The sequence below is a fragment of the Hemicordylus capensis genome, chromosome 2 (assembly GCF_027244095.1).
Source record: "Hemicordylus capensis ecotype Gifberg chromosome 2, rHemCap1.1.pri, whole genome shotgun sequence".
NCBI classification, from domain to species: Eukaryota; Metazoa; Chordata; class Lepidosauria; order Squamata; family Cordylidae; genus Hemicordylus; species Hemicordylus capensis.
In genome coordinates, this window is record NC_069658.1 from 400,317,668 (window position 1) to 400,339,988 (window position 22,321).

A 22,321-nucleotide genomic window follows, 5' to 3' on the forward strand; every position below is an offset into this window, starting at 1 on the left:
GTAACTTCCCTCTGCACAGCGCCAAATGCCTGGAAACCTTCAAACTCTGTCTCCTGGAAGCAACTTTGATAATGGTTGAACGCTGTGCCAAACATTGAAATTATGCTGCATCTGTCACTTCCGCATCCCGTCAGTGAAAGTCCTTCAGATCTGGCCACTGGGGTTGAAGCTTAGAAGGTGCCATTGGTAAGGGAGTCTTCAGGCTGTGCCCCATGAGAAGTTCTGCTGGTGAAGATCCTGAAGTAAGGGGAATGGATCTATATGCCAACAGAGCTAAATATGGATCATGTTTGCTTCAGCAGCACATATACTAAATTGGATCATCCCACCTTTTCAACAACTCTTTCAAAGTTTGTACTGCATGTTCAACTTCCCCATTGCTTTGAGGGGAATGGGGGCTACTGGTATGAAGTACAAAGTCGAACATCTCTGCAAATACTTTGAAGCTGTCAGAGACATACTGAAGTCCATTGTCTGAAATAAAAAGCTTAGGAACTCCATGTCTAGCAAAAGCAGCTTTCAGTTTTTGTATGAGTAAGTAAGGCGAGGTCAATATACCCGGAAAAATAATCAACAGTCATATTTATATTCCTTTGCCAGACAAACAAGTCTGTAACTACTTGCTGCCAGGGTCTTTCAGGTAGCTATGTCGAAATTGGGCGCTGTTTTCTTGCTTTAATGCAGGTCTCACAATTATCCACGGGTATTTTTATTTGCATACTCAGTCTAGGCCACCAAACAGCCTGCTGTGCTCTCACTCTGCACTTAGTAATGCCTTGATGACCTTTGTGAATTTTATTTAGTATACCCCTCTGAAGTCCTTTGGAGATGACAATACGCTGCCCTTTCATGAGCAAACCATCTATGAAGTGCAGATCATTTTGGTCTGACCAATAAGGTCTCACTGCCAATTGAAGTCATTTCCAGGCACCCCATCCTTGTTGGCAGAGGCGAATTACTGCCTCACATATGGTGTACTGCAGTCACCCTTTTGTTGCTGGAAGAGAAGTTTGAATGCAGTCAACATAAACGTACACTTCTGTTGCCAAAGCTCATTCTTCCTTTGACTGTGGTAGGGGCCATACCACACCCTACCACTGTGGACAGGTGCCCTGGAAAGTGCATATGCCAGAACAAATGACTTGCTTGGCATATGCTCAAACAAACATTCTGTCAAACAAAAATCTCAGAAGGTGAAGGTGAAATTTTAGAATCTTTGGAGGAAGGTCATCCAGGGGTTTTGAGCCAAGTAAGGTCACTAAAAGCTTGTAATCAGTGTGTATAGTGAATTTTAATCCCACCAAATATTCATTCATTCATTCATTCATTCATTCATTCAATTTATATACTGCCCTTCCAAAAATGGCTCAGGGCAGTTTACATCAAAATAAAAACAATTAAAATCAAAACTATAAAAACAGCATGAAACCAATTAACAATTAAAACATTTAAACAGTTAAAAACCCTGGAGAACCAGGCCTAACATTTACAGCAGTTTAAAAACCCTGGAAGGCCAGGCCAAACACATAGGTTTTAAGGGCTCTCCTGAAGGCCAATAATAAACTCAAATTACAGATTTCTGCTGGGAGTGCATTCCACAGCCCAGGATCAGCTACAGAGAAGGCCCACCTTTGAGTCACCACCAGACTAACCGGTGGTAACTGGAGATGGACCTCCTCAGATGGCCTTAACATGTGGTGGGGATCATGCAGGGAGCTGACCTGGCATGTATAACTGAGACCTGGTTAGAGAAGGCAAGTGGTCCAGTATGGGCTCAGCTTCTCCCACCAGTTTACTCTGTTGTGGAGCAGGCTATGGGAAGTGGGCGGTGTGTGTGTGGAGTGGCTGTGGTCCATAAGAAGACCATCTCCTTTACCAGGGCCCCTGCAAGACAGTTGACTTATACTGAGTGCATATTTCTGAGGCTGGGAACTAGGGATTTATTGGGGATTCTGTTGGTGTACTGTCCACCCCACTGCCCAACTGACTCCCTAACTGAGCTGATTCTTGGTGCTGGGGACTTCAACATCCACTTTGGGGCTGGCTTGTCTGGTGAGGCTCAGGAGTTCATAGCAGCCATGATAACTCAATAATATGGGTCTGTTCCAATTAGTTTCTGAACCAACTCGTGTTGCCGGCCATGCAATTGATTTGGTCTTTTATTTGGATCGGGGGGGTGTTCCGTGGGTGGGAGATCCAGTGGTCTCCCCATTGTCATGGACGGACCACTACCTGGTTAAGGTTGGTTTCACAGCCATAATCCACCCCTGCAGGGGTGGTGGACCTATTAGGATCGTCCGCCCAAGAAGGCTGCTGGACTCAGCAAGATTCCAAAAGGCCTTGGAGGGTTTTGATGTTTGTGCGGCCAATGATTCTGTCGATGCCCTGGTGGGAACCTGGAACAGGGAACTCATCAGGGTAGTAGTAATGATTGCTCCTAAGCATCCCTTCCGACATGCTTCAAAAATGGCCCCTTGGTATACTGAGGAGTTGTGGAGTCTGAAGCGGTTGTATAGGTGACTAGAATGCAAATGGAGGAGAACCTGGTGCGAATCTGACAGGATGCAGCATGGGACCCATTTGAAGGCTTATCTAGTAGCAGTGCATGCAGCAAGAAAAAGATTTTGGTCTGCGTGCATTGCGCCTGCAGGTTTGTGTTTGGCAGAGCTTTCCTGGGCAGAGAGGAGTTTAATTTCTGCTCCTTTTTCAAATCAGTCCCCAGAGTTGTTCTGCTGTGATGCTTTTAACGGGTTCTCAAATAAGAACCAGCTCCCAATGCAAATAAGAAGCTCCCAAATAAGAACTAAAATGTTCAGAGGCCTTGGTAACAGCCAACACTTCCTTTCCCACCTGAGCATAGCACCACTCTGTCAGTAGACATCAAGAAATGAATGTGATTGGACATTTCTCACCCCCTGGTTGAATCTGACTAAGCACAGCTCCCAAGCCAGATGAGAAGCATCCGCAGCCAAAATTGTTGGGTACTTTTCAGAATACTGTGCCAAAACCAGAGAAGAAAGCAACAGTTGTTTTACAGCTGCAAATGCACCTCTTTGTGCATAATCCCAGGTCCACAGAGCATGTCTGTGGAAATTTTCCTGTAAGGGCTTTGTGACTTGTGCAAGATTTGGTTTAAAAAATCCAAAATAATTTGCCATATCTACTGCCAATACATCCAGAGGGTCTGGTAAATTTACAAGTGCAGTAACCTTATCTGGATCAGGTTGGATTCCCTTGTCATGAATGATACATCCTATAAACTTGAGGCTTGTTTTCCCATTCACATTTTTCATTCATTGTGAGGCCCACTTGCTTGAAATGCCCCAGTATTGACCACAGTCTCTTGTCATGTTCCTGCCATAAACCAGGACGTCATCTGCATGGCAAAGAACTCCTGCAAATCCAGATACCAGTTGTGAGTCACTTTTGAAAGTGCACTGGGGCAGATGAAGGACCAAATGGAAGGCGGTTGAAATAATACTTGCCAAAGGGAGTAAGGAAGGTAGTCAGCAGTTGAGATTCTTGTGCCGGAGAAATTGGCCCAAACTCTGCTGTAGCATCAAGCTTTGAGGAAACCTTTGCACCAGATAATTGAGCCAATGTCTGGGCAATGTCTGATCAACTGCCAAAAGCATGAGTCTTTCCCTGCAAACTCTCTTGTTAAATTCTGTGGGATCCACACAAATGCAGATCTTTCCATTGGGCTTTGGCACTGCTACTAGTTCTGCACTCCAGTTGGTAGGTTCATCTACTGGGGAAATGACACCCATCTTTTCCATTCTGGCTAATTCATCTTTGATCTTAGCTTGTAAAGGCATGGGGACCTGGCGGGGTGCTGTCAAGGCAAAGGACATGGTTGATGTCTACAACTTAATTTTCTATTGTCCTGAAAGTTTTCCCAATCCTGTAAGAATGTATGTGGGGATATACATTAGGAATCCATGTCATGTCTTGTGTAGTGCTGTCAGGTCTCTGCACAAGTCGTAAGTGGTGTAGTGCAGGCAATCCCAACAGGGGTGTATTGAGGTCCTGTATCACATGCCACAGGATATACACATATGATGTAGAACCCTCCTCTCTTTTTCCAGCATGTCTTGAAACTGTCCCAAGATGTGAAAAGGGTTGTCATTGGCACTCTGCAACACTTTGGTTGAGGGAATTAAACATCCATCTCGGGATGGGTCATAGATTTTCGTAGGAATGGCAGTAACTCAGAGGCGTAGCAAGGTTGGAGTGGGCCCAGAGACAAGATTTTAAAATGCCCCCCCCCCCCCGAAGCTCAGCTCATGAAATAAAGAACTCTTAAATGAGGCTGAATAGTGGTAACAAAAAGCATAGTTTCATATATATATGAACACACACATAACACCAATAAGGTTTTGTAAATTGTGGACGATGCAAGTCATTCAATGGTGCTAGAGAAAGACATGCTGCTCTGGTAGCTCCAGATCTTAACACTCACATCAGTTTCGGAGGATGAATACAACTGAAGGAAGCCCGAGCGGGTTCGTGGCTGGGGGAGTCAGTCATGTGACTTCCCTCTGGGGGGGCCCCCCAAGGCAGTAGGCCCCAGACAACTCTCTCCCCTTGCCCTATTATAGTTACGCCCCTGCAGTAACTGCAGCTCCGTCCTTCCTATATCAATTTTGAGGTTTTTTGCCATTCAGGTTGATACTGGTATACCATGATGACATTTGATCAATAGAGAATATAGAGCCTAAAAAAATAAGTTCCACTGCTCCCTCATCCCTGGCTTGTAGAATGTCTTCTTGAACCATTTGCAGATTGAGAAGCGTTGTTTTGCAGACAGCTGCAAAATATCCTATTTTATGGCAGCACGTACATTCCACATCTTTTGCGAGGCATTGTTGCCAAATATGGGTAGATTTTCTACCACAGGACCCACACATACTTTCTCTGGAGCTTCTAACTGTCTGTTTTACTTCCCCAGATTTCATTAATGGTGATGGTTGAAGATGACCCTTAAGACTAGCTAACTGATTCCCCGTTTTATTCTTAGCTTTTACAGTGTCCAGTTATCAGGCACCATATTGTTATGGGTAGTTGCCTGCAGATCTCAATCTCTCCTCTTGACCACTTACCCTTTGTTGTGGGTTGTTCTATTCTTTCTTACTTACTTTCTCAAAGAAAGGATCCCATTCTAACACCAGGCAGTGTTTGCAAAGAGTTCTTTCAGAAGAACACAAACTGAAGAATAAGCCTCCCAGGGGAAGCAGTCCTCCCTAAACTCCACCTCTTAACATGTTAAACCTTTAACCCTTAAGTGCTATACACTATTATGCCACAATCACAGGGCTCTCATAACTTCAGGACCAGTCTGTGTTTCCACATTGCCTACATGGCTTTATAGAGATTTTCTTGAACTTGCTTCAATCCAGATGGATCTTTCAATGCCCTCTCCCCAAGTTTCCACCCCATCTCCGGAGGACACCTTTCCGTATATGGGGAGAGGAACCATAGCTCAGCAGAAGAGAATCTGCTTTGCATGCAGAAGGCCCCAGGTTCAATCCCTGGCATTTTTCAGCAGGGCTGCAAAATATCTTGTCAGTGCGCACAACAAAGCTAGATAAATGCTGCTTCAGAACTGTGTTGGGACTTGCTTTGAAGTCCATGGCAGCCCCAAGGTGCAGCATTACAGCTCTGAAATGCTGCGCATCATGTCAGCCACTGCTCTCCACCCCTTAAATTATACCACTTCTGCATATGTTCCGACTGTGCCTAGTGTTTACCAAGGACAGTCTCCATTTTGTGGTACTTGTCTCTCATTAAGCACGGTCCCTTTTGGGTAAAACACGCATGAGCATGTGCACAGTGGAGTTTTTCAGTGGTGGGTGCATCTTGACTCAGTTGCACATGGCTATCAAATGCCAGTTGCATGGCTTCTCTTCCCATCAGGGTGTAACTACCGTTGGGCGAGGTGGGGGGGGGAGTCTGGGGGCCACGCCTCCTGTCCCCCCTTCACTGGGTGCTCGGCCACAACTTGTGCAGAGGTGTCTCAGTTCCAGCAAGCAGAGGCACTCTTACCCCTGGACTTACACGAAGCCAAGGTCTAGGGCCTTCACACACCCCTGGGGCCACCCAAATCCTCTTTAGTCTATCCTGGGTGTTGTGGTCCCCATGCTACGCTGCCAGCCTGTGCTGTGCCGGCTGGGCAGCCAAACACGGCTGTGACCTGCACCGGGTGGCCAAGCATGACCTCTGCTTTAGAGACAGAATGGGGAAAGAAATATGTGGGATGGGAATATGTTGTGAGTTGAAATCTTCCTGCTTATGCATATTGGCATAAATATACCTGTTTTATGTTCTTACATTCTTGTGAGTTCTGTTGCTGTTTGTGCCCTCAAGAACTCATGTGTTAAAAATTGTGTGTGTGTGTGTGTGTGTGTGTGTGTGTAGGGGGATGGTGCTTAGCTTGTAGTGGGCGGCGGGGGAGTGGTGTCTCCAAAATTACCTAGGTGCACCTCTGCCAGTGAGAATAAGCAGCCCCTTTAAGGCAGAACTGTTCTCATTGGCATTGGGGCAACCCTACCTTACCAAGCCGGCAAGGTGTTGTTAGGGCTGCATTAGCTCTACTGGAGTGTGACTGGGTGGTCCAGGCGGGGGGGGGGAGGGTGAAGGCAGGTGGTGAGGGGCCTCTATTTAAATCTGGGCCCAGTGCCCCCTCCAGCCTTGCTACACCGCTGCTTCCTATCTCCCCATAGCTACCGATCCAGATAGTAAATGTTTGCTGAATATGTATGCGTTGTCTAATAAATACAGCCACATCCACTGTCACATTCTTAAAGGGCTTTTTAAAAACGAAAACAAAAACAGGGAACTGGTGGGGTTGTTTTATAGTTGGTTTATAACACCCTGAATGCTGTGTGAGAATAGGTGTTTCAAGGCTCCTGTTTTCTTCCATGAAATATCAGAGGGTATGCAGCAGCTGGTCTTTGTCTTCTCCCCAGATCCGGACTCCTGTTATCAGGCTCCCATTATTGACTTACAGGGCGGGTGCCAGGTTGTGGAAAGCCCTGCGGAAGAGCCCTGTGCTGAGCCTCCCGGTGGGAATATTGAGCTCCACCCTGTATGGGCGCACGTGTGTGGGTGGGTTCACACTGTCCCCTGGTGGTGCCTGGGGAAGTTAACTCGGCAGCAGACGGAAGCTCCCCCTTCAGCACTGGCACTCTAACTGCAGGCAGGAGCACAGAAGGAGGCGCATGCCACTGCTGTCCACCACTGCCCACCGCCACCTGGTAAGCCTCCCCAACCCTGGCGTTACTGGGTGATGGTGGGTAGCAGCAGCAGATCTGCCCCTCCATGGGCACTAGGGCTGTTTTAGATTTCCCATGCCCTGTCTCTCTGACACTTCATGGGGGTGCCAGGGTGGAGGAACATCTAAAGGAGGAACATCTGTTGCTGCCACTGCTGCCCACCATCAGCCTGTGAGCTTGCCAAGGCCCATGGAAAAGGAGGTCCATGGCTCACTTTCACCCCCATTTCAAGTCTGGGACAACTGTCCAGTCAACCAAATAGGAACACAGGAAGCTGCCATATACTGAGTCAGACCATTGGTCTATCTAGCTCAGTATTGTCCTCACAGACTGGCAGCGGCTTCTCCAAGGTTGCAGGCAGGAATCTCTCTCAGCCCTATCTTGGAGAAGCCAGGGAGGGAACTTGAAACCTTCTGCTCTTCTTCCCAGAGTGGTGGCTTCATCCCCTGAGGGGAATATCTTACCACTAGCTGACCCCGCACAGAGCATCTGTACGCTCTTTGCGGCCAGTGGTTCCCCCTCCCCCCAGCTTCTCCCACAGTCTCTCTCCTGCCCTCCCCCACCTTCTGCCCCAGTGTCTCTCCTTGCCTCACCTCCTTTTTGCCGCGGCCCCACCTTGCTGGGTCCAGCGGCTCTTCCTCATCCCGGCCCGGGCCCAACCTTTCCTTCTTTTTGCTACGGCCCGGCCTCTCTGCGGCCTCGGCGCAGCCAGGTCCAGCGGCTCTGCCTCGCCCCGGCCCGGGTCCACCAGCTCTGGCTCACCGCGGGCCGGACCCAGCCTCTCCTCCTTTTTGCCACAGCCCGGCCTCTCCTCCGCCTTGCTGCTGCCAAGTCCAGCGGCTCTGCCTTGTCGCGGCCAGGCCTGACATTTGGCATGGCCCAGCCTCTCCGCCACCTCGCTGCTGCCGGGACCTGCAGCTGTGCTGCCATTTGGCGTGGCCCGGCCTCCAGCCTATCAGGCGTCTCCGCCGCCCAGCCAATCAGCTGGGCACTGGGACGCACATTCTAAAGGCGTACCCAGGAGGATTAAATATATAGATGCTCACACTTCTAGTCTCCCTTTCATATGCAACCAGGGCAGACCCTGCTTAGCTAAGGGGACAAGTCATGCTTGCTTCCACAAGACCAGCGGTAGCAAGAAAGGGCCAGCCCTCCCTTGAACAGGGACTGGAGCAAGTGGAGCAAGTGGGGAGAAATGAGTTGTTTATATAGGGCTGTGAAAAACAGGCCTCACCTTAGTGTCCAGGCTATCAATAATTCCCTGTCAGCAACTTTTAGCCTTCTTTCAATGTGTCTGAAATGATGACATTAAGGGCGATGGGGGGAATGAGCTTGTGGACACGAACAAGGGGCCTTTGCACATCTCCCAAGGAAAGAGGATCCTGAGCAGCATTTCCTGTGTTCTCTTGCCCCTGTGACCTAGCCTGTCTGTTTTGTTTCTGCCTCCCAGGGCTGGAAATGACAATGAGAAAGGCAGCAAGCGGCATAGAGGTTCCGAGTGTGTGCGCTGCTGCGACCCTCCTGAACAGTCCCAGTCATATCCGATGTACCAGCCATTGCCTCAGATCAACATAACCATCTTAAAAGGTAAGGGGCACCCACTCTGCCTTTCTGGATTCAGACCCTGGGCAATAAGGAAAGAGGGAATTGCGGAACAATGAGCAAGGTGGTCTTGTCCTCCTAAGATCTCTGAGCCAGGACTTCTGACTTGCTGGGGAACCTCTTCCTACCTGGTAGTTTACTATCCAAAACCTGAAGGCAGCAGATAGCAATAGCAATAGCAATAGCAATAGCACTTACATTTATATACCGCTTTATAGCCGGAGCTCTCTAAGCGGTTTACAATGATTTAGCATATTGCCCCCAACATTCTGGGTACTCATTTTACCGACCTCGGAAGGATGGAAGGCTGAGTCAACCTTGAGCTCAGGATGTGATAGTCTCAGGATGTGATAGGATGTGATAGTCAAGTAGGCCTCAACCCAGACAGCTGTCCTGTAAATCCACCCCCCACCCCACCACACACCAACGCAGCCATGGCTTCTGCCACCCATTCCAGTTGTCCTGCACACTTGTGCAGCACACTCAGGGTCTTGCTTGTTACAGCCCAGGAAGGAGTAAACAATGGAACCAGGGGAGGAGTTGCAGCTGCCTCCTCCAGGGAATTTAAAGGCAAAGGTCAAATCTCTACACTGCGGGCTGGCAAACCTTTGCCAGGAGTGGAAAATATCTGCAAACATGTCCCTATTTTGAATGGGAAAATAGGGACATATTGGCAGGTATGGTGGAGTTGTAGCTCCCTTCTTGGAATGTGTAGCTGGACCCATTTCTGGCCTATTCTCAGAAATGCCCCTCAGGACCCACATCTGCCCAAGGTACCCTTGGGCAACTGCTGAGGGCGCAGCGTCCCAGGAGGGTCACTTCTGATGCCTGCCCTGACCCCCTGGGATGAATTGGGCCTAGCCTACAATGGGCAACCACCAGCTGGGTATGTCCCTCTCCCCTTACCATGGTGGCTGATGTGGGCTGCTTTCATTCTCAGTGGACTGGCAATACCATGTGGGGCATTGTTGGGGTGGGAGGGGGGTGGACAAAGCAGGAGGCAGCTGCTGGCTAGCATGCTTTTGCTGCTGTTTTGGCCTGCTGCTGCTGAGAATAAAAGAAACTCATGACTGCCATCACAGTAAGGAGGAGGGGAGGGGGCCAATAAGGAAGGGGAAGGGAGGGGGCCAACCCAAGCATGAGGAGGCTCAACAGAAGTCACCTTGCTAAAGGCCCTCTCAAGCCTAGAGCTGACCCTGACCACTTGATCTGAGCAAAACAACTTGAAACAGCAGTGGATAGGGTTCCAGAAGTTATGGTGAGATATCAGATTACATGCGTTGGTTATAGAGGCGGAGTAGCTGTCTTTGGACAAATCTTTGGGTTCTTTACATTCCAGAGGGGCCGGTTTGGGAGAAATCGTATGAGCTAAATAAATTTCCTGGCCTGAAGGAGCTGTTATGGTCATCTTATTCAAGTTCCTTCCTTACACAGGCCAGAGGAAACTGCCAAATTAGTCTTGAGTGAAACCCAGAACTTCAGAGGTTGCATAAGGACATGGTCTGACTGTGAAAGATGGAGAGATTGTGTCATCAGAGTAGGCCCTCACAATGTTGAATTCCTAGAGCCCTCCTCATAAATTAATAGAGATGTGTGCAGCTGGGAAAGTGTGTGTGTGTGTGTGTGTGAGAGAGAGTAAAATATACACTTTGTCAATGTTTGAAAAATATACACTTTGTCAACGTTTGAAAATCTAGAGGAGGTATGTCCCAATCTCCTGTCTCATATTCAAAATAAAGGCAGTGCCTGTGAGAAAATTACTCAAAGTAGTCCCATTGAAAGTAAAAGGAAATGCCTAACCTGCCCTTTTAATTTCAGTGAGATTACTTTGAGTAATTTTCCTTATGTCAGCCAGTAAAATGGATTAACATAATTTAATTTTTAATCTCCCCCACCCAGGCCCCATTCCTATATGTTTTGTCCAAGCTTAAATGTCAATGTTTTCCCTGAAATGTGCTCCTGGTCAGATTTGGTGGCAATTCTGTTTAATACAGACAGCCACTTAGCAAGTGGTAACTTACCATGGTGGGCATACATCTCTGCTGCCTGCCCAGGTGGCAAGGAGAATTTTTCTACCTGTTTATACCCGCTTTAAAATCCAAAGAAGGATGGGCATCCGGTAGAGCAAAAACCTCTTCACTTCAGGGTGGACCCGATCCTGGCTAAATTGTCATTAGTTTTTCAGGGAATGACTGTGTTCAGTTGACAGGATCATTTTTCTTCTTGCTTCTCTCCCAAGGGAGGGTGAAGATGATTAGACTCTAGAGCAGGGGTGGGCAAACTTGGCCCTCCAGCTGCTGTTGAACTATAACTCCTATAACCCCTAGCCACAATTTATTGTAGCTGGGATTAGGGGAGTTATAGTTCAACAGCAGCTGGAGGGCCAAGTTTGCCGACCCCTGCTCTAGACCACTCACCAGATGCCCCCCTTGGATGGAACTTAAAGGCCAAGGTTGGCTACATTGAGGTGGTGCTCAATTATGACCTCTTTATTACTTAGGTGAGAAAGGGGACCGTGGTGAGCGTGGCCCCCAAGGGAAGCTGGGCAAGGCTGGTTCCACGGGGAGCAAGGGCCAGATGGGTCTCAAGGGGCAAAAAGGCAACATAGGGTCTCCAGGGGAGCGGTACAAGACCAACTATGCTGCTTTTTCGGTGGGCCGTAAGAAACCTCTGCACAGCAACGACTATTACCAGACGCTCATCTTTGACACTGAGTATGTGAACCTCTACGGCCACTTCAACATGTTCATGGGCAAGTTCTATTGCTACGTGCCTGGTGTGTATTTCTTCAGCCTCAATGTGCACACCTGGAACCAGAAGGAGACCTATCTGCACATCATGCGCAATGGGGCTGAGGTGGCCATCTTGTATGCTCAGGCCAGTGACCGAAGTATCATGCAGAGCCAGAGCCTCATGTTGGAGCTGCAGGACCAGGATGAAGTCTGGGTTCGGCTCTTCAAGGGTGAGCGGGATAATGCTGTTTTCAGCGATGAGTATGACACCTATGTTACTTTCAGTGGATACCTAGTGAAGCCCAGCTCTGAGCCTTGAATCTGCAGGCAGATGGACAAAACAGTACTAAGAACCTTTCCTCATACTTCCAGTGCCTTCCTCCATATTGATTTCCAGCCCAAATCCTGATCTACCAGAACCCACCTGCAACCCTGAAATTACTTTTGCTGCTTGGACCGTCACCCACATCAAATTCTGTCCTCTCTTCCCTTGAACAGGTTCTCCTACAGTCACCTCTGACTATCTTTCCACCCTCCCTGCCTTCAGCCTCAAGCACTCGCAGCTCTTCCCAAATGCTAACCTAACCTAACTCTTTGCCCTAACCCATAGCTTCACTTGCCCTACTGAGACTCGCATCCTAAATTGCATAACTACATTACTTCTGTGCACAGGGGCAGCCCACAGTATTGGTGAGGTATTGGTGCCTGTGGTGAGGTGCCGAAAGCTGCCTTGCCCTGTGATGCCCTGGTGGGGGCCAGCCCCCTTTCAAAACGGACCCTGCAAGCTTTGAAAGTGGTATGGGGGGATGGGGGAGGGCAGCTTGATACCGGCCTCCTCTTCTCTCCTCATGCTGCTTGCAACTTTTGCAAAGAGTATGAGGAGAAGTGCTCCTGCAAAGCTTGTAAGGGCCAGATGGGTCTCAAGAGCTGCTCCAATGGCTGCACTGAGGTGGGGAATTGTGAAGCTGGTGGTGTCCCAATAATCTGCCACCTGAGGCAACCACCTCACCTTGCCTTATGCGCCTCACCTCGCCTCAGTACTGGGCTTCATAGGGCTCTGTTGATACCAAAGCCACCCCACTCCCCTGCTGGACAGGAATGGCTTGCAATACCCTTCCTCTCTCTACTGTGTAGAAAAGGGGTACCGGGATTCTTGGTGCTGAAACTATTTTGTGTCACACTGGTGCACTAAAATAAGACCCTGCCCTTGTAGCACAGAGTAGAGAACTTTACAATGATCTTCAGCATTTAGTGTCATGAATCATGATAGCTGCATCTTTAGCTTGGAGGAGGATTATGCCCGATTGCATCCCACTAGTTCCAAATATCCCTATGAGCAACTGGGCCTTGGTGTGTCCTGAGACACAGGGGTTCCTGATGGATAAGTCCAGCAGCCATATTTGACTTCGGGGTTGCTCAGTGAGATAGTTTCCATCCCTGCATCCCCCATCCCTTCCCTCCATTCTCAAAAGAAAGTTGCAGTACCCTGCAGGCCTCCAGACCCAGCTTCTCTTGGCTAGGTCTGGTCATCAGGTCTTGGACTTGGAGGATGGGGGACCAGCCCCATCCTCAAATTGAAGGCTGATCTAGACAAGAGAAGCTGGGTCTGCCCGGATGCTTGCACAAGCTGTTGCACTCACAAAAAACTGTCTTTGCATTAAACATGCAGAAGTAATTAAAATCACTAACCAGGATCTCGCAGACCTTTTCCTCTGCTCTTTCTCCCTCATGTACGTATGGGAATTGAGGGCATTGGACACAGTGGGCAGAGGCAGGAAATCTCTCTCCAGGAAGAGAGCCCAAGAGTGTAAGGCTATTTGTGAAACAGAGTGGAAGTGAATGACGTCTTGCTCGAAGCCTTCTCCAGAAAGAAATATCACCATGGCCCTGAGGTCTAGTCCCCACTCTGTTGTTCCTTTCTGGTGTTCTTAAAACACATGTAAGGGAGTGGTCAGGAAGATGTCTATATTGTAGTATGCAAATGGTCATGCTGTTTCTAAATGCACCCCATGCTCCCGGGTATCTCAGATGTAAACGGGGCCTCCTCCTCACACCACCCTCCCCCAGGCCTTGGCCTAGCCATTGTTCAGAGCAAACATACAGTTCAGCACAGGCCTGCTGTACGTCAATACCAGCTACCTCCAGAGCACTTTCTTGGAACTGGGGAGTGGAGAGGCAAGGGGAAATGAGGAAGAAGTGGAGAAGGAGCAGGCCAGTGAAGTGATGTGCTAATACTAATATTGACAAAGGAGATATGAATCAGGGAAAAGATGAGATCACCTGCTATGGGGCCAAAGGAAACATTCTGGGTGGCGGACCTCCATTCTCAGCTGCTGGGATCCAGCGTGCTGAGCCCTGTGCTCAGGGTGGCACATACTACTACAGGCAAAGAGCTCTCCAGAATACCCCACTTTCTCCTGGTGATGGACAGCCAAGCTGTGCCATCATAGGCAGGAAGCTTCCCTGAGACCATGCCATGCGCCCCGTGCCCCAGGAACATTTTCGCAACAGACTCTCTGCTGAATGAAATGGGTGCGGCTAATGCTTAATTTGAGCCAGAGCTCACTAATGCCAGACTTAAGAATGTGATTCTGTCATGTCACACACTAAATGGGACCAGCTTTTCTCCGCAGCTGCAGACAGGGTGGAGAGGCAGACACCTCTGAGCATGGACACTCCTCTTCCTGTCATTTGTTATTGGAGGTTTCACCATCAGTTATATAGTTCCAAAATGTTTATTCTAAATATTAAGAAGAGTAACTTGCTAACTCTGCTGCCTGCTTCTCCACTTAGTGTCACTAGATAGTGTGTTGCAGCAGCCAAACCTTTGGCATCAGGACTTGTCCGTCTTTCTCAGGCTTATTGGAATGCTAAAATATAACCTTACCAGACTTCCTCTGGGATATCATGCAAGTAAATGTCCATAGCATTCTGACAAGGGTAAAGTTCTGCTTTGAATCTCCAGTCATCCTTGCCACTCTCCCCACCCCCACTTTGTTTCTAATGCTCAGCCTCAAGGCACACAAGTGTAATCTCAGTCTGCCTACCCAATTGGTAGGGATTAATTGATAGTTCCCATCCCACCTAAGATGTAGGGACCTGCAGTATTTATCCTTCTGTTGGTCAGCAATTTCATCCAAGGCCAATGATGAGCAACTTTCATGTATATACCCATCCTTCTCCCAGAAAATATACAAATCCAAAATTAAAAGTAGTAAGCAAGCAATAAGCAGGTGCTGTATACAAAAGGGACATTTATTCCCCCCACCCCCGCTAAATTGTTGTATTGTTGAAATACAAACTTCTATCTCCTCTCTCTCCCCTTTTCTTCCAATGTCCACAGAGTTCCAGTTCCCAAAAGGAAAGAAACCTGTTATACAGCACAGGGGTTCCCATCTTGGGTCCAGAACTCCCATCATCCACAGCCACAAGGGCCTTTGGCTGAATGCCATTGTGGCTTGGGACGATGGGATTTGTGGTCCAACATCTGGGGACCCAAAGTGGGAACCACTGCTATATAGAACATACATACACCCACGTGCACAGAGAAACTGCAGTTCTTGGAGTGGCTCCAAAGCCTGCTGTCCTAGCTGCCTTTTAAGAGACCTGTAATTGTGTTTTACAGGTCTCCTTGTCCTGTAATAGTTGTGCAGGGGGTTTCCTGGATCTCCAGGTGAGCAAAGGCTCCATTGTCCCCAGGTGATGCTGCCTCATGTTTTGTCTGCCAGCAGATGGTGGACAGCTGCTTCAGAAGATGTACGAGTTATACAAGGACAGTAAGGTTCGGTAAATTCTGGACCCTTTTACATAAGATGCTTTTCTTAAAACCAGCAAAGAGTGTTGTCACTGTTGTGGCACCTTCAGGACTAACAAATGACTTGTAACATAATCTTTTGTGGAACACAGTTCACTTGATCAGATGCACGAAACATTATCCTCTTGTGGCAGGTATACATGTACGTGGGTACAGATAAAGGTTGGTGGGGGGGAAGCCCAGTCGTGGACAGTTAATATTTCTCCCCCTTTCTCTATTCCCATGTATTTATGTACCTGCCAACCAAGAATAACACTTCATCCATCTGATGAAGTGAACTATAGTCCATGATGCTGATGCTACAAAACATTTATTGGTAAGGTGCCAAACATATCCTTGTTGGTTTTGCTGCAACAGACTAACATGGCTACTGTTCTGGAAGGTGTTTCTCTAAATAGATGCATAGAGGTGCAAGGGAAACAAAAAATACACACTATTGTGTGTGATGATTGCTCCTGTCTACCATGCGAACACATGCCACAGCTTCTCAACATCTGTACATGGCACAAAACAGAAATGTGTGTAGTCTTCGGTGTGGACAAGGGCCGACATCCAGACTAAATTGCTCCTGTGTAGCCCTACTGAAATTAAATGATCCTTTAGAATAATTCCTAAGTAGTAGTACTATTAAGTAACTTAGTTGGGATGCTGGCCAGGGTTTTTTGTTTTGTTTTGTTTTTGCTTTTGGACGTTTGTCTAGGGGAAACTGTCATGAGCACCGTGAAAATCAGCTCCCATATTTAACACCACTTCTTAGCAGTTCATCCAGGCCTTCCTTGGGGATCATTCTTGGAGCTTTTTCAGGCTTTCATGTTGTGTTTTACAGGTCACCAACTCCAGAAAAAAGGATGCTTTATTTACTGTGAACATGTAATGCACCTCCAAAAAATAACAAACTAAAATGTCGCCTTACTGCTTTTCATTATTGACATTTAATAAAGCAAGCAACCAAGTTATTTTTAAAATATATTTTAAAGGAAAATCCAGTAATTAATAATGCACAAAGAAAGTGAAGATTAGTCAGAGCTTTAACAAGAAGTGACTGCGGAGGGTGTTTTTACCTCCAAAGGCCTACATAAGCATACAGGCAATTCAAGTTCTTAGGACACACACGGAGTTATGGTATTTGCCTCCAGATCATATTTTAATGTACTTAATCTTCATATAAAGTTCCCCTTTTAACTTCCTCCACGCAGCAATGAGGTTTACATGGAGACTGATAAAAATAAATACGCTTCCCTCTGGAGGCATTGTTTGCATTTAAAGAGGCCATGCCAGTTCAAATCCAGGCCTCCTTTTGTAAAAACAAACTGCTGGATCCAAAAAAGGGCACTTTGAAAATCTCAGTCCAAACAGCAGGAGGCTCACAATAACCTAAACACACTTGAATATTCCATGTCCCAGGGTCAATTCCCTGAAGAACACAATAGCACCTGAAAGCAGAGGTGACCCAGCCTGATTGTGTCTCTTAAGCTGATGGGAAGATCCCATCAGATTCTCAAAGGCTTCTCTCCCAAATACTGGGTGCCCATGAGATGGCTTTATAAAACAGTATGATCCTGTGAGCAGGTACCCATGGAACCCTTATTTTGGAACTGCTATTCCTTCCTTATGGCAAGCCACAGGTAATAGATATGACATTGTAAAGTGTATATATGCTCTGTCTGGTTTAATGTATGGAATGAATATTGTGAAAATGTGTCTGTAATACAAGGAAATACAGTGTCATGAGACACAGTTTGGAAGGTCCTCATGTACCCAAATTTTATCATTTGAAGATGATGTTTGATTGATATATGCTGTTTTAAAAATAAAATGATCATGTGAGTTACAGTGGATCACAGAGAGGATTTTTAAAGCCAAGCAGCCTATACCTTCAGCAAATATATTGCCCCTCTGGAGAGTGAGGAAGTAATGGTGAACGGCCAAGCTGGTCTGACCTAACTAAAAGCAGGTGAAGTGCGTCTGTTTCCTGGGGTAACTGAGATACGATGTTATAGCTCACATCTTAGCATATCAAATAACAGAAATCTATAAATTTGATGGGGTAAAGTCATATGGTATCTCACTGGGATGTGCAGACAGGTCAAAAACATTCCAGGTGGATTCACATGACACATTCGAAGCCAAAACACTGGTTCTTGGAATTCGGTGGCTAGCCTGACTTCTGGTTGGAGGGGGGAAGGCTAGGAAGCTGACACTGGCTGCATTGGCCAAACTCACCATTGTCGGCTCCATCAGCCTTGCTTACAGTTCCAGGGCCAACATCTGTAACCAAGAGTTGAAGTCGGTTACAGATGTCAGTTCCGGAACTGTAAGTAGGGCTGATGGAGCCAACATTGGCAGGTTCAGACAACATGGCCAATAGATAGCTTTTTGCCCTCCCCACTGGAAGTCAGGCTCATTGCCAAACTCAGAAAACCAGATTGGTTTTTATTGTATCATATGAACCCATCTTCCCTGTGTGCAAGGAGAGATATCAGGCAAGGTAAACATTTCAGTGTGTGCATTTTTAATTACTCAGTCTGGCAGTGGCTGTATAGGCAAATACAATTAGAGCCAAGGCCATTTGTGTTTTCAGCAATCATGCAGAGACTCCAGCAGAACTGTGTGCAGCAAAGCTACTGCCTCAGCAATAGCCCCTATGGCTTGATGTGGGTCAGTATGAGGCATGCAAAGGCATTTCACTACACAGAAACTGGCACATCATGGGGAAAGGATGAGGGCCCATGCTGGAGGGGATTATCCCATGTGTCATCCTAATGTTCTTTTGACCACCACAGAAACAGCTACATGATCAGCACAGCCCCCAAAGTAAGCAGTAAGAAGAGGAGTGAAACTGACAGGCAGTGCAAAAGGGGTGCTTACCCACAAGTTGCTTTGCCCAGAATGCACAAGCCACTCTGTGTGCTGTCACGTCTACATGTATCTATAAGACTGCAGTGCAAGCAAGAGAAGGACCCTGTCATTTAAAAGTGCATTTTTATCTTTATGTGTAAAAGCCAGTCCTTTGTGCTTCCATATACTATAAATTCTGCTTTATAAAATGTTTGTTTTAACCAAATGTCTATCTGGTGTTATTGTTTGCAATAGAAGTTTGATTGTTCTCTCTTTTACATTTGTTTTAATCTCATGCTGGTCGCTGACCGAAATAAAGAGATTGATTGGAACCAAATGTCTGCTTGTCTTTCTAAGCAGCAAACTGCTATGAGCAACCTGCCTGCCAACCACTGTTTCATGCAACTTTCAGCCAGTTGAAACTGCTGTGTGCACTGATTGCTTGTGATGAGTGCAGGTGCCACCACTCCCAGGACTGCACATTTGGCATGCCAGTTTTCATCCACGTTCAGGGTAGATTCGCTGGCAAGCAAACTCCTGAATCTGTGCATGGTGGCAGATACTCATGATAGGCTCACTACTGGACACCATACAAAAGTGATTTCAAGCATTTTTACAGTGGTTACCAAGCACCTGAGAATCAGAAGAAGCACAGCCATGAAGCAAGATGAGGTGGCTAACCAAACAGCAGATGTGAGGTGCCATGAAGGTGGGAGAACAGACAGAGATGACCTATTGGGCGCAGTCTATAGGAAGTTCTCTCGCACAAGCCTGAAGCCACATTCAAATTAACAGAAACATCCACGGTAGTGTCTGTGAGGAGATGCCGCGTGGGATTTCCAGCACATACACCAGAATTGGCTTGCACTGCTTATGCCAACAATCATGTTAATTGCCCCTTAGTGCTGATCCTAGCAGTTCAATGAGCCCCATTCTTAGTTTCTTTCTTTAAAAACAACAACATGTACAGGGGCGTAACTATAATAGTGCAAGGGGAGACAGCTGTCTGGGGGCCCACTGTCTTGGGGGCCCCCCAGAGGCAAGTCACACGACTGACTCCCCCAGCCCTGCACCTGCCTGGGCTTCCTTCAGTTGTATTCATCCTCTGAAACTGATGTGAGTGTTAAGACCTGGAGCTACCAGAACAGCAAGTCTTTCTCTAGTACCATTAAATGACTTCCATCATCCACAATTTACAAAACTTTTTAAAAAATAATTTAAGATTTCTTTACTTCATGAGCTGAGCTTCAGGGGGGGGGCATTTTAAAATCTTGTCTCTGGGCCCACTCCGACCTTGCTACGCCCCTGAACATGTAGAATACATAGTGGATTTTAAAAAAAAAAAAGGACAACTGATTCTCTCCAAGATCAGCCATCAGATGTTTGGGCACCCAAGATGGAAAATCCAAACAGCATTCCTCACTAATAGAAATCAAATCGTTCTAAGTGCCACTCGTTCATGGTATTCAGAAGCTGCTGCCTGAGACATCCAGGGCACAGTGAGCTGGCCTTAGGCATCACTGTCTTTCACTCTACTTTTGCCAGGTTGTGTGGCTGCCCATGCCGCCATCGCTTTGCCTCTGGGATGAAAAGCAAGGGCCAAGCTGCATTTGGTGTTAGAAAGCCCATGGGAGAAGCCTCTGCCTCACCCTCTCTCTCCTTCTGCCAGCCTCACAATGAATGGCTGTCCATAGAGCCTGGTGTGGGAGAGGAGAGGCAGGGTATGCATATGGTCCAAGCACCCTTGCTGCCAGGTCCTGCGAGCAATTCCTGCCGCCAAGCCCCACCAATGCTCGGTCACTTTCCCCTCCCAAACCGCTCTGCCAATTCCTTCTTCTCCTTCCCCACCCGAGCTCCGCCACTGATTCCTTTCCCCCACCAAAGCCCTGTCATCAGTCGCCCCAATTCCCCTTAACTGGTGGTGGTGGCAGCAATAGCCGCTGCTCCTGCTCCCATCCCACCTTTTCAAAAAGCAGGAGGAGGTGCACAGTGGCAGGAAGTGAATTAAATACACTTCCTGTTGCTCCATTTTGTTACCTTCTGCCTTTAGAAAAGGTAAGGTGAGGCAGGGTAGGGATGTGCGGACCGGTCCGGCGGTATGGTCCGGGGGTTCGGGGTCAAACTGAACCACCACCACCACCCTGGTTCTGTCGGACCAGAACCAGACCGCTGGGTCCGGTCCGGCCGGTCTGCAAATTTTCTTTATTTTTTTAAAAAATCAAAGTATATTTAAAATACCTTTAGCCCCTTCAGGGGGCTTGCTGAGGCCGTGGGGTGTGTGCGCTCTCCACCCACCAGCCGTCCTTATCACCGCTGCGGCCTGCCGTGGCCGGGTAATTGACCATTTCCGGCCCTTTCGGGCCTCTGTATGAGCACGCGGCTGCCATTTTGGCAGCCGCCGCATATGCGCCAATGTCCTCTGCGGCCGGTGGGGGGAGATGGAACCCACGTGGAACACCCCCCCGCAGCCTCAGCAAGCCCCCTGAAGGGGCTAAAAGTATTTTAAATATACTTTAATTTTTTTAAAAAAAAATTGCGGACCGGTCCGGGACCGGACCAGGATGGGGGTGGGTTTGATGGGGGGCTGGACCGAACCAGGCCAGCCGGTTCCATGTACACCCCTAAGGCAGGGCTGTGCCAGAGGAACAAATGGGGGAGGGTTGCAATGGCACTGGGAGAGACTGAGAGAGGGCTGCAGTCTCAGAACAAGGAGAGGATGAGGCAGTGAGTTGGTGGAGGCAGTCAATTGCTTTTGGCACCAATCAGCTACCTGAGGCAATTGTCTCACTGGGCCTCAGTGGGCTAGCCCTAAGGAGGGTGTGGGGGGAGACTGTCAAATGTAGCTCTGTTTGTTAGCACTTTAATTCAACACACAGGGCTGAGAGAGACTCCTGTCTGCAAACCTGGAGAAAACCGCTGCCAGTCTGTGTAGACAATACTGAGCTAGATGGACCAATGGTCTGACTCACTATATGGCAGCTTCCTATGTTCCTAACACACCCAGAGTCTCAACATTTATCTGATGGCATTCCATTGGATCGAAGCTCAGCTGTGACATGGACCTTTGAGGTTTGGTGTGTGGTATCTCTAGACTTTCTTTTGCAGACTGAATAACTCAACATCCTCATTCTGATTTTAGGAGCCTTCTATAGTTCTGCCCCTGCCCTCCAGTCCTTGTGAGATTTCTCTCAAAAGATCTCAAGATACCCCCATGACACGTTTTCCAATGTGTTCCAGTGTAATACATGGGTTTGGGCCTGTCCTAGTTACTGGGATTCTCTTTTATATTGCTTAACAGTGAAGCAACTAGAGGTTTTTGCAGGAGGAGGTTTTTGCAACTAGAAGTTTTGCAACTAGAGGTTTTTGCAGGCTGCTTGGTTGGTTGGTGTATATATCCAGAAGGTCCTTCATGATCATAGCAAGGGTGCAAAGTCAGTCCTTTTGCCTCCTCATATTTCTTATATCTTCTGTACAGAATGGCAGCGCCTGTTCTCATTTCCAGAAGGTGCTGGGTATTTGTTTGTTTGCTTTTTTAGCCATCTCCTATTCTTGGCATAAGAGAGATGCTTTCCCCAGATGGGTACTATTTTTTCTTTTAGCCAAGGTGATCTTAGAGGGACGCTTGGATACACCTCAAATTGCTCCTGGCTTTCCATTTCTCTTGTTACAAACGATGTTACATTTGCCAGCAGTTACTAGCATTGCCTAGGGCTTTTAGCTGGATGTCTTCCCAAAGCACTTTGCCCTCAACATTTTGTAATACTACAAATGATTAATTTGGATCAGCAAGGACTTTCTCTTTCTCCTGAGGCTTCTGACTTTCAGGCTTTTTCTTGCAATTTTAGTCCCTAAGAAGCTACATTATTCTTCCTGAGGGAGTAGTGGGCTGATCTTCGGATGACACAAAGCTGGGGTGTGGGGCTAACACTTTAAAAGACAGAATCAAGATTGGAAACTCTGCTCAAAAACAACACAGTGAAGTTCAACAAAGATAAAAGCAAGGTCCTACATTTAGGTAAGGAAAATCCATCACACAAATATAGGATGGGAAAGATCTGGCT

At 47.5% G+C, this 22,321-nt stretch overlaps 1 protein-coding gene across 8 annotated transcripts in view; it reads left to right on the forward strand.

The window, feature by feature from the left end:
- The window catches only part of C1QTNF1 (C1q and TNF related 1), a 57,617-nt gene extending 39,020 nt beyond the window's left edge, over window positions 1-18,597 (forward strand). For 6 of the 8 annotated variants that reach the window (XM_053300309.1, XM_053300307.1, XM_053300310.1 and 3 more), the window contains 2 exons: window positions 8,725-8,861; window positions 11,377-18,597. In XM_053300309.1, coding sequence (XP_053156284.1) covers window positions 8,725-8,861; window positions 11,377-11,927 — 688 coding nt within the window. In that variant the 3' untranslated portion in view covers window positions 11,928-18,597. Of the gene's footprint in view, window positions 1-7,204; window positions 7,257-8,724; window positions 8,862-11,376 lie in introns of those variants that run through there. The other 2 variants (XM_053300312.1, XM_053300313.1) reach the window with 2 other exon arrangements.
- Window positions 18,598-22,321: the final 3,724 nt, after the last annotated feature.